Source organism: Heloderma suspectum, chromosome 4, assembly GCF_057233095.1.
Source record: "Heloderma suspectum isolate Gila_16-S chromosome 4, 16-S_ref, whole genome shotgun sequence".
Classification (NCBI taxonomy): Eukaryota; Metazoa; Chordata; class Lepidosauria; order Squamata; family Helodermatidae; genus Heloderma; species Heloderma suspectum.
The window spans coordinates 78914717-78927179 of record NC_139461.1 but is presented as its reverse complement, the minus strand read 5'-3'; the positions used below and the strand labels follow the sequence as shown (position 1 = coordinate 78927179).

Genomic DNA, 12463 nt, shown 5'->3' with positions numbered 1-12463 from the left:
GGTGCACGGAACACTGTTACCTTTCCCGCCGAAGCGGTACCTATTTATCTACTTGCAATTTCTTGCTTTCGAACTGCTAGGTTGGCAGAAGCTGGGACTGAAGACGGGAGCTCACTCCGTCACGCAGCACTGGGGTCTCGAACTGCTGACCTGCCGACCTTCCAGTCTGCAGTTCAGCGTCTTTTTTTTAAAAAAAAATCTTACTCTTTGGATGTTTACCGATGTATAAATTGCCAAAAAAGGGATCCTTTCTCACCATTTTTTGGCTGACCTTTCATGCCAGCCTTGTCTGGATGCAATGCTAAACTATGCTTTAGTGTTACATAAAACAAGCCCCAAGCTCATGCCCTTCCCCTTCCCACCCTTTGGCTCAGCCATGAAGAGATCAGAAGTTTTTGCTTCCATTTTTAACTAACCACAGTAAGTGTTAAGTCTGCCTGATAAATGCAAAGAACAACCCAGTAATCATGAGAGAAAGAAGCAATTAGGCACTGTAGACAGAGTAAAATGTGTGATGCTCACAGAGGATGTGATGCTGGGATGACAAATAACAACACCTTCGGAAACAAAAGGTTGAGGATTTCAACAGACCCTTATAACTGCCATGTACGTTTTTATTGGAACGTAGTCATTTCCACCAAGTTCATTTGTGGCAAAATCTGGAGGTAATCTCTGATAGAAACAGTGTTGCCAGAAATGAGATTGCCACCATGGAAACTATTAATGCTGAACACAATGGTGTGTCCAGAAATTAATACAACACAGAACTTGTAGAGTTCCATCATCTTGCACTGGACGAATATCTGTGTTTTTATTGTTAGTCTACCCATGGCTTCCTCACCTTTGCAGGTGCATTCATCCACAGGGGCATTCACAAGACCAAACTCTTATCATACATTAATACTACAGCCTGGTTTTGACTGGATAATCACAAATGCAGATTACAAATACCACTCTGCACATGAATTTGCCTTGAAGGAGGGAAGGAATCCATCCTTTTGCCACTCCTAACATCCTGTTTATTCATATCCTGTAATGCAAGTGGATAGAAAATGTGGTTGGGGGAACTATTCATAGCAGATGAACTTGAGAATGGGATGGAGTTAGAGCATTAACGTATGCTCATTCCTACTAACCTCTTGACCAAAACAGAACTGTTATCACCTTACCTTTGCTAGGAAACTCCAAGTCACATACTGTCCTGAGGATGTGTTGCTTTTAAGCTTCATTGTGTGTAAGGTCAGAAGGAATCCCAGAAGACCACTGTGAAGCATGGTAGATAATGCCATTAACAGAGTTCTTAATTTTAGCTAACATCCTTCAGAAATGAGCAGTGGACACACAATAGTTTATTTTGTGGGACAAAATGCAGTGGCTTGGATCGTAGGTTTTAATGGGTGTGTTATTTATTTTTAATTGATGTGCTTTTAGGTTTTAATTACAACTCTATATTGTCTGTACTTTATTATTAGCTGCCATCAGCACTATTCTTACCCCATTTGACAACACCATCAAATGGGGCAGAAGTGATATTTGACCACTATGACCATATATGAAATCCGAGGTAGGTACTGGTGCAGTGGTGTCATTAAGTTAAACCCTTGGCTTATTTCGGCAATGTCAATGGATTAACCATTAAAGTTCTAATGGTGGCGGGGGGGCGGGGTTGTCAATAAAAAGGAGGGTCAACTAACCAGCCAGTTAGTTACCCCTATGAGAGAGTTTTGGGGCTTAAAAAATGCAGCTGTCCATTGGAACTGGTAACTATAGGCAACTTCAGTTTAGCCAGCTAAGACAGAATTTAATTTAATCATTTAAGTTAATTTGGAAACATCTTAAAGTTCAACCTCTGTACTCCTACTTACTGACTGCTTGTATAGTCATTGTAATCATACACCTTTTCCTTACTTTGGTTATTAAGCTTATTGCCTCAGTCTTAATTCATATTCATCTTTAGTCACCTCAGACTGCTGTAACTTCTGCAAGTTTATTATTTACTTTAAAATTGCCTACCCTGCTTTATCCAGTAAAAGGTTCTCAGGGCAGCTAACACATGTTTTAAAACACAAATATAATACATAAAAATATCAGAGTAAAAAACAGAGCAGCAGGGAGATGATATAAACCAGGTTAAATACACTTTGCATTTAAAAATATAAGATCTGAAAAGCCTGAGCAAACAAAACAGTTTTCACGCAGTGCCAGAAAATCATCAGATTTGGTGCCAGCAGTTGAAAAGGCCTCATGGGTACCCAACCAGCTAACTTCTTAAGGTGCAGAAACCCAAAGAGGGTCCTCTGAGGAAATTCTTAGTAGTTGGTCATCATATGGTAGGAGGTGGCCCTTTAGCTGCAAACTGTGGGCTTGTTCTGATGATCAGCAGGGGAAACAATACAGCATTGGTTGTTATCCCAGCCTGCGCTGGTTGCATGACCGGGATTATCCTAATTACTTGCACCACGTTGCAGGCTGCCGTGTCATCTGAACCTGGCATGCGGCGCAAACTTAGTGCGGTTTCACCCATACTGCAAGCCGCTGCGTTGTTTCTCCCACTGATCGCCGGAACCCGGGTAGTGTTTTAAACATTAAGACCAACATATTGAATTGGACTTGGAAATAGACTGCGGTCCAGTGTATCTGTTTTCAGACTGGTGAGATATGTCTCACGCTTGGTCCCAGTTAGTAATCTTGCTGCCATGTCATCTTGCAACCTTTTGCTGTAAGAAACGATCCCACAATTAATCAACACTGAGATTACTGGTATGCTTTGAAAGATTAGTAAATTTTGTTAGATTCTAAAGTAATTGACCTTATTTTTGGCTAATAATGTGCTGGAAGGCTGGACTAATTGAGTGCTTTAGACACACTTGAACCAAAAAACATGTAAGCAACTGGTCAACAGTATGAGCGGCAGATTCATTGAAAATAAATGAACAGATACTTTGGACAACTTATAATATTGCAAGCTTAGGCAATTTACAACTAATAATAATTTAATTCTCACTGGGTAACAAGCAGTTGTCACTTAAATTAGTGGGATATTCGTTAAACTCTCCCCTTTTAACCAACTTACAAAGTCTGCCAAATAACAAGATGTACAGGAAAACAAATCCACACAAACAGAGGCTAATTGAGTACTATGGTCTAATGCTTTGTAAGCACTGCAAACATGAATTACAAGGGCTAATCCGTTGGTGAGCCTTTGAGAGATGCCTTCAGTGCATACTCTGCTGCGGTATGCAGAAAATATTTGGCAACTGCTATGGGACAATATTACATGCATGCACTTTGAGGAGCCCAGTTCAAGAAGTGGGGGAAGCGGTGAAGAATTAGAAGATTGATTTCTAGATCCTCATCAGCATTTCTACACCTTCACTGGCTTGAGCCCCCCAAAAAACACGGTTATATCTAGCTCAGGTTTTACATGCCTCTTAACTTTTTAAGTGGGTCTTAAGATTGAATAGGTTCTTTTATTCTGAAATGTACAAGCCCACTCACTTGGATAAGGTAAGATTACCTGGCAAAGCAACTGCTGTGAAAGCTGTAGAAGTACAGAAATGGAAATTCCAAGGCACTGAAGAGGTCACCTGAGGAATAAAGTAATATATTCAATGGGGGAAGTGGCAAGATTACCTACAATTAACCATCTGCATGGAAATGTCATTTAAACTCATTGCTATTAGTTTTAAAACAGGCTTTTTATAGCTTCTGGACTCTTTGCCACAATTCTTTCTTATCTTTTTCAGTGACATCTGAGTTTTATCATTTCAAAGAGAGGTTACAGAAAAGGAGAGAGTGCATTTAGTGAACATTTCTACTTGAAAAATGATTGTGTTAGACCCTGCAGTTTCCAGTGGAAAAGGCATGAGCTTAATTCACAATGTTTACATTCATGGTCATAAGGGATTGATTTGTTTCCACTGAACATGTTAATTCTTTTTCTTTTACACTATGCTACAGAAAACACTTGCAGGTATTGGCTGTTTCCCTCCATAAATGTGAATTGAGTTACAAGGGAAAAGAAAAAAAGAGAAAAGGAAAAGAACCAAACAATTTAGGAGCAGGGGATGCCATTTCAGGGCTTAGAAAGGGAGGGGTCAGAGAGATTTCAGCAAGTTTCAAAGGCCTGCTCATGGATGTGTTTAAAAATAAATTGCACCATAGCAGTCTATTTCAACAGCATTTGTTGTGCTACATTTTTTATACCTTATAATAACCAAAGATGTTTGGGATCCTGAAACATAATCACCTTCTATGTGATATGAAACACTGTCTCACTGCCCCCCAAAATGGCACCTTTGCTTATGTTTTGAGATGTTCCAAGGGCTAGAGAATACAAAATCTCAGCAAACATGAGGTTCCAACTCTGTGTTTTCTAAGTTAATAGAGAATGAGGCGGGGGGGGGGGGAATTTGGGAAGAATTTGCAGGAGGAAGGGGGCATGTTTGATCTCTTTTGCACTTGTTTATTCTCAGGGGGAAAGTATAATTAATGGGTGGTGGATATTTGCAGGGGAGAATCAGTAGTTGAGGGAAGGCGTGCAACTGAACATATATATACCTACTGATCAGGGTGCATGTATGTAGCAGATACCACTCCTAAACAGCATACATAAGAAAATAACACCATCTCTCTAAAGAAAACCAGTTATTATCTATCTATCTATCTATCTATCTATCTATCTATCTATCTATCTATCTATCTTTTTTTACCTGTTGGGTGGGATGCAAAAGCCAACACCACCACACTAAAAATAAAAGAGAGAGTATATGATTAGTCTTAATTCCCCAAGGTAGAAACCATGTCCTGATTATACTATCTACCAAATATACAGTTGCAGTTTAAATATTTGGGCCCTCCATCTGGAAGCACCCTTGAAACAACATCTGATGAGAGCCTGGGATTTGACCAGTTGATGACTCTTTATGGAGTTATTTGTTAGAAGGTGGTTTCTTGATATAGAGATCTCAGGATGCTTGGAATAGGAAAAAGCCATCAGAGTTCAGGGATGATGACACATCCTGTTCCCTCCAACTAAGTGGGGGCAGGTAGGTGTAGAGGGGTGTGTGTGTGTGTGTGTGTGTGTGTGTAGGAACAAAAGAAGACATAAAAAAACCAAAGTGAGCCAAGAGTTACCTGAAGACTGGAAGCATCTTGGGATGCTTGGGATTCCTTGGAAGTATGATGTGGGACAGTAGATCTGTTGCCTGGTTGGAAGCGCACATGCTGCTTGCCTCCACTTAAGTTCTACTTGTATATAAATAGTACACATAGACACATGATGTGTACACATGCATCATAAGTATCCAGCCCTCTCTCTTCCAAAGGAAACCAAATCCACAATACGCTTGCCCCAGAATTTCTCGCCACTTGAGTAAGTGTGGAGCATACAACAATATAAAAAGAGAGAATGTACATTTTACCTGAATGCATAGTTTATATACTGTTGCTCAGAGACACTGAGGGGAAAAATAAGTTATTTCAGGAGGGGGAGGAGTCTAAACAACGGCATTTTCTATCAAAAATTACACCCAGAAATTCCATTAAAAACATACACAAAGCACAGTTACCTGAAGTGGACATTACTTTGATATTTATGATAAGGTTCCTTTATCCTGATTCAGGAAAAAAACTCCCAGTGTTTCAGATTAATTTATGCCTGACTATATACTGGCCAACCAAGACTTCAGCACAGTTCAGTCATAGTTTAGCACCACTCAAACAACAATTATCTGCGCTCTTGGGTTGAGTGCCATAGCTAAAATTGACCTGGAGATGGAAGCTATCTTTTCCCATAGGAAATGTCCACACTTCCTGTGGGCTGCCAAACATAAGAGTATGTACAGCCCAGGCTGACCCCTGCCTGCCATGAGAGCCAGCATGAACCAGCTTGGACTGATGTTCCCATCATTTCTGCACTGCCATTGAAAGAGGTTGCTGGAACAGCGCTTTTGATTCCTGAAAACTACAAATCAAGCCTTCCCAGGCACAACAGTCTGGTACTAAACATAAACAAAAGGATGTTGTTTTCTTCTTATTAGGAAGTGATCAATTTAGTAGGGCCAAAAGGAAATGTTTGGGAGGCTCTTCTCTGCCTCCCTTGAAATGTTGCTGTATATTAGGCATCCACACTTCATTAAAATGTTGTGTGAACAATTCAACTACCTGTGGGACCCAATCTACCTCTATAATTACTACTTCCTGCTTTGGGCCTGTTCATGATTGGTCATTACAATTCAGTGCACGCTACTAGGTCGAATGGTTATTGAAGTGGCTCAAGAACAGGTTTTTCATATTGTTTTGCCCAATGCTATCACAATAATCACTTCATACTCATATCGTTCCTAGTCTGGTTAATGTTTTATAGAGTTAACAGCAAGTTATCATGACAACCCAAGGCTGACTAAAGTATATGTGAACTTTAAGATGTGTTGAATTAAAATCTACAGAATACTAAAACGGAGCAATACTCCCATGTGTTTCATTCACACTGGGACACTTATGCACATCTCTCACAAAGGCAATCACACTTCCTTGCCCTTACGAATCTCACATCTGAAACCTGTCCAGATATAAGGAACACCGTCATTCTATTCCTTATCCGGACATGCTAACATTATTCTAAATTTCCTCCCAGCTGTTCCATTGCTGCCGGGCTCTGTGATAAGGTAGAAGTTGCTAGGTTTTCAATTGCAGCTAATGTTAAGAACATAAGAGCAGCTATGCTGGATTAGGCCAAGGGTTCATCTAGTCCTTCATTCTGTTCCCACAGTGGCCAAAGAAACCCACAAGCAGGACCTGGAGTTAGCATATAGCCATCAGAACTAGTAGCCATTGATAGCCTTCTCCTCCATGAATGTGTCTAATCCCCCTTTTAAAGCTATCCAAATTGGTGGCCATCACTACATCTTGTGGTAGTGAATTCCACAGTTTAACTATGCCCTGTGTAAAGTATTTCCTTTTATCTGTCCTGAATTTCCCACCAATCACCTTCAGGTTCTAGTATCATGAGAAAGGGAGGAAATGTTTCCCTATCTACTTTTCCCACACCATGCATAATTTGGTACATCTCTATCATGTCTCCCCTTACTTGTTTTTTTTTTTTTCTATGCTAGTACCAGATATCGTTAAGTAAGCCAAAAAAAAAAAATTTGCAGGATCATCACATCATCACATACAGACATGTTCTCTCACCATACATGTTACAAAACCTTAGGATATATTTGAGGACTTGTTATGGCTTCTCCTTGACAGAATTCTATTCTTTTAATTTAGGGCTGGAGGAGAGGAGCATTAAAGCTGCAGCAACCACTTCTGTATGTGAAAAAATCAATATTTTTTTTTATTATGGGTGTGATCTAAACTAAGCTAGTCACGTTTTAGTCCCATTGAAATCAACGTGACAAGTTAGCCATACCTAGCTTAGTCTGGATCCAACCCTATATTTATACCATGCTTTTCAGCTAAGATTGGCTCCCAACGTAACTTACAATTAAAATATACCACAATATAAGTAACCGTGTGTATGTACATATAATGGGGAGGAAGGGCGATGTTTGTAGCTCACTATTCCAACTTCATGTTCTTACTTGTATTTTTAGTTCCTCTTGCTGTAAGCCTACTTGGTTAAATCATCCGTTCTGTGCATTTTTAACTAAAGTCAATTGCTGAACTTTTTTTTAAAAAAAGAAAAAACAGCCACAATCAGTATTCTGATGGTTGCAGAGAGCTGTACAGTTCTGTTTATGATTTTCTGTTCAACTGTACCTCAGTCCGTTCGTCCTTATGCACATTGGACCATTCTTGAATTACATTATACACCTTTTTCCATTATACTTTTTATTCCGTAACAGCAGTCCTTTTCCTTTACATACCCCTCCCCACTCCAAATACAAGAAAAATAAATCACCTTAGAGAACTAGGCCTCCACAACTTGTGAAATACTTTGTAAGCGCCTGTGAATTAAATGACATGAAAACAAATATTCATCATTCTGGTCAGGAAGTCCTATTGTGGTATGGCTGGGGTACAATTCAAAAATCTAAACCTTCTGCAACATCTAAGCACCTTCAGCTTCTGTTGTGTTTTCTATCTGTGTATTTATTTATTTTTCCTAGTATAGATCAAAATCTCATTTCCTGGTTTTGTTCTCACTCTTCAATGCTCTGATCTCTTTAAAATCATTTTAAAACTTTGATCTGCCTATATTGTTTACCCTTCCATTTTCATGGTGTCATACAATTCAATGCAAAGTTGGATTCATTCATATAACTTTGGAAAGAACACACAATAAAGCTTCTGTTCCAAGTGAAAGCAATACAAACAGACTCTGCTTATGCAATTTGCTGGCTATTGTACTATGGGACAAAAGCCAGAAAATTGGAAACTCAGTCCAAAACCCTATGAAAATGAAGAGGAGTCACACATATGCCTGAAAGCTTAATTTTAAATGTAATCTGATTTAACTTACCAACACATAGCAAATGTATGAGAGCCCAAAAATAGCCATCTGTATCAAACTGAAAAATAAAACATAAAACAAATAAAGGACACAGAGATAAATAGTTTCTTCATAACTGGTTTCAAAATTTGTTGTAGTGAGGAATACTCTAGGAATTTAAAAAAATATATTTCTGTTTGTAAGGGCTAACACTCTAAATCATTTGACTTTAATTTATTAGACTTTTGGTGGTGTGCCTTTCTTTTCACGTAGCAGCAATAAAACCAAGAATAACGACAGATGTACATGTTTTAGTGAATGCAGAAAACAGCCTTATTTGTATAACAGTTAAAGAAGGTATTAAGTAGACATATAGAAAGGTCTCATTTTGTGGAGAGGTAGAAATGGATACAGGGCAGCTGTTTCATGGTCACTACTGGCATCCTCTATCTATGCCAAGATTGACCTGAGTTTGCAATCCTATTTATTTATTTGATTTAAAAGTTTTTAGCCTGCCTTTCCATTAAAAATGCTCAAGATGGCTTATAATAAAGCCAATAAAACATCAAGAACAAACCCAAATTATTAACCAATTCAAACCACCATCACCAGCAGATAAAACACAGTTTCAAAGCTAATTTAGCAGAGTTGTTAAAAATTTGGTAGAATGGCAGGTTAAAAGCCTGCTGGAAAAGAAAGGGTTTTGCACAGTGATAGAAAGGCAAATGGGGTGAGAGAGGCTTCCTCAGAGAGGGAGTACCAAAGTCTAGGTGTGGCGCAGACAACGCCCTATGCCAGATCCCAACCAAATACTAGTGGGATGTGAAGGAGAGATTCAAAAGAAGAGCAGGTGGACTCAGATTGAAGAAGACAGTCCCATTATTCACACTGACCTGATCGTAAGCCCCATGGAAAGCAGTTCTGAGTAAGCCTGGACAGGCTCAGGCTTCAGGTGCTAAGAAACAATTTATTCAAATGAGCCCAATGTGTTTTGGGTGTACAAACCTTCTTTGAGGCTTTCCACTATAACAGCATCCATGTACACCAAAGATGGGGAACATGTGGCCTTCCAGATGTTGTTGGACTGCAACTTCTATCATTGCTCACCTTTGGCCATACAGGCTAGGGCTCATGGAGGTTGTAGTCCAATAACATCTGGAGGGCTACAGGCTCCCCGTATCCCTGATGTACAGAGTGATTCAGAAACAAGGGGGCTGTCGTCACAAGCAATTTAATGTGACGTTAGAGCAGTTGGAGTTCCTTCGTGACAGATGACTTTGTCATCAGTCCTCTGCCAACCAGCCGCTTCCCTCTTGAAAAGCCGCATTTTCTGAAACTCCTTTTACTCCAACCTTTTTGTAGTGAAAGCAGCTCCCTGGCAGTTTTACCACAGAGTGCCATGTCCCCCTCTTCTTGCATTAAGTCCTGGGTGTGCCTCTGTGACTTGGCAGTGATGTAGCCAAGGGGGTGGGACGTCCCATGCCCTCTTGTTTCCACAACAGAAGTTGTTTTTCCCATTAAGAAAAACCCCAGGAGTGCAGGAGCAACCCCTCACATTACCGCAGTAGTGGGGACACTCATTCGCCTTAGCAAGCCTGCTTTTAATCTTTAATATATCCTCCGCCCCATGAATGTTTAGTCAGAAGTAAGAAATAAATCTCACTCCCCTGTAGTGAAAGGGTTAAAGGCTGACTTTAGTAACTTGCCCTAAAGCGCTCTTTCACTTCTACATTGCTATCTTAAATTGCTATTGCAGTGTTGTGCTCCTTTGATGTGGTTTATGGGATCCTCTCATTGTGAGCAGGGAGAAGGAGAAAGGGGGGTTAGAAGCAATAGGCAAAACTGCACACACGGGGGAAAAATGGGGTGGGAGCAATAACTCCACAGTAGATTCCTGGGATGCAGAGAAATTAGGGTTGCGGGGAGTTCTCAGGAGCCTTCAGATGCTACACTGGAGAACTGGGGATTTCGGTTTCTTCAGGGAAATCTGCACATGTGGGGAAAATCAGTTGCTCTCCATTCATAATATTGTCATAGCAGCAGGGAGCTTGGACAGGGGCGGGAACAAGCCTCTCTCATTGGTTGAGCAGCCCCTGCCAGTTTGATGATGTTCAGTTGTACTCCCCACCCAGAAGTATGAGCCTTTCAAGCACAGAAAACCAGATCAGTAATGATCAAGGAAACATGTTCCCCCGCCCTCTTACACAGCATGTGGTGAAGTTCACCAGGTAGCAGTTCCAAGGCATGACATACAAATGGGCTGGGCCTTTCACAGCAAGTTCAGAGTCTGTTCTGAAAACCACCAACCTACCTGTGGGTCATATATGGGAAGGCACCCTGTTGCTACCAGATGCATCAGCACTCTGCATTAAAGAAAAATGCCACGTGAGTACAATTCATTGCCACGTTCTTTTAGGTTTTGGATATACCAAAGCTAAAGCTACTATCCATCAACAAATCTGAGATACTGAATTGCAAAATCATTTATGTTTGGCCTATTACACCCTGACGTCAGGGACAATGGGAGGGCATTTGTGCCCACAAATTGGCAAATTTGACTATTCCCAAATTTAGAAAAGCATTTGGATTAACTAGAGTTAAGGTTCTGCCATGTGAGCTTTTGGAAGGAAGATTCAGGAGGGTTCCTTATCAAGAGCGTTTATGCCCTTTCAAGGTGGGGGAAGTGGAGACAGCTGGACATGTTTTATTCTATTGCTCCTTTTATCATGAACTTCTATTCACTTTTATCACCCCAATTTTACAGAAAATTCCTGGTAGATGTGATCTATTTTATTTATCATAACTTTTGTCCAATCAGAATCCCCAGGTCACAGTGAAAGTGGCTAGTTTCTGTACAGCTGCTATCACTTGTCAGAGGACGATGATAAAATAATATTATTTTAACATGTTATCAAGGTTTTTATATTGAGATTTGTATGTTCTTTATACCATTTTGTGGGTATTTGGTCTCAATTCCTTGCCTACTGTATTTTTAGTACATTTTATATGTGCTGGTCTACAACAGAAATAAACAATCTCATCCGACTGCCACGTATTCCCAGATGAATTATACATTTGTATTTTCATATTCTCAGTAATAATAATAATAATAATAATAATTCTATCACACCCTTCCTCCAAGGAACTTGAGAAACAAACATGTTTCTTCTCTATTTTATCACTGCAACAACCCTGTGGGGTAGGTTAGGGCCTGGCCCAGGGCACCCAGAGCTTCATGGCTGAGTGGCGATTTGAACCAGGGTCGTCCTGGTCCTAGTCTGACACTTTGCCCCACTACCCCACACTGGCTTTATTCACGTGTGTTTTTTTTGGTAATACTGCTACTACAGGGCAGGGCCTTTTCAGTAGTGGCTCCATCTTTATGAACCCCCTTGCTTTCTCAAGAGAGATAAATAGCTCCCTCCATATTTGCTTGAAAATATTTTTTTAAAATTTCAGACTGCTTTTTATTAATAGGGTAGGTTAATAGTTTTACTCCTGTATGTTGTTCTTAGCGACTACGTTTTTAAATGTATTGATAGAATGGCTGGCTCGAAAATGACATTTTCAATTGCTCTTCTAGTTATTGTTATGGTTTATTATTTTAATGTTAATTTTTACGTTTGCTTTTACATAATTTTGTACACTACTTTGGAAAAGTCATTGAAAGGGAGACTAAACCTCTGTTAAATAAATAAATAAATAAATAAATAAATAGTATGCTTTGTTTCTTACTTATTACTGCACACATCTCATAACAGACCTTTGGCCAGATATGGTGGAAAGGATAAGGAACAGTCATGTTTTGACCGATATGAACCAACAGACACACATCATCTTCTTTTTCACAACACCCCTCAGCTTTTGTCACTTCCCTGTCCTTGTCCCCACAACTCCACCTTTTCCTCATGCCAACCACTACTGTTTCTCCCAGAACAGGATAACATAGTTATCCTTCCCGTCTGTGAGAGGTAATGAGGAGGGCAAGCATACTACTCACTAGGCATTATGCAAGGTATATGT

General features: G+C 39.9%; 1 protein-coding gene across 18 annotated transcripts in view; it reads right to left on the bottom strand.

Moving 5' to 3' along the window:
• Positions 1-12463, bottom strand: part of SLC35D4 (solute carrier family 35 member D4) — a 62316-nt gene that overhangs the window by 27366 nt on the left and 22487 nt on the right. For 12 of the 18 annotated variants that reach the window (XR_014790131.1, XR_014790130.1, XM_084849706.1 and 9 more), the window contains 6 exons: positions 10752-10803; positions 8471-8519; positions 7910-7955; positions 4713-4747; positions 3518-3587; positions 1170-1263 (listed from right to left, as the gene is read on the bottom strand). Coding sequence is in view for 15 of the 18 variants with exons in the window: in XM_084849706.1 (XP_084705832.1) it covers positions 1170-1263; positions 3518-3587; positions 4713-4747; positions 7910-7955; positions 8471-8519; positions 10752-10803 (346 nt within the window). In the remaining 3 variants the exon portion in view is untranslated. Of the gene's footprint in view, positions 1-1169; positions 1264-3517; positions 3588-4712; positions 4748-5423; positions 5460-7909; positions 7956-8470; positions 8520-10751; positions 10804-12463 lie in introns of all 18 variants that reach the window. The other 6 variants (XR_014790129.1, XM_084849704.1, XM_084849705.1 and 3 more) reach the window with 1 other exon arrangement.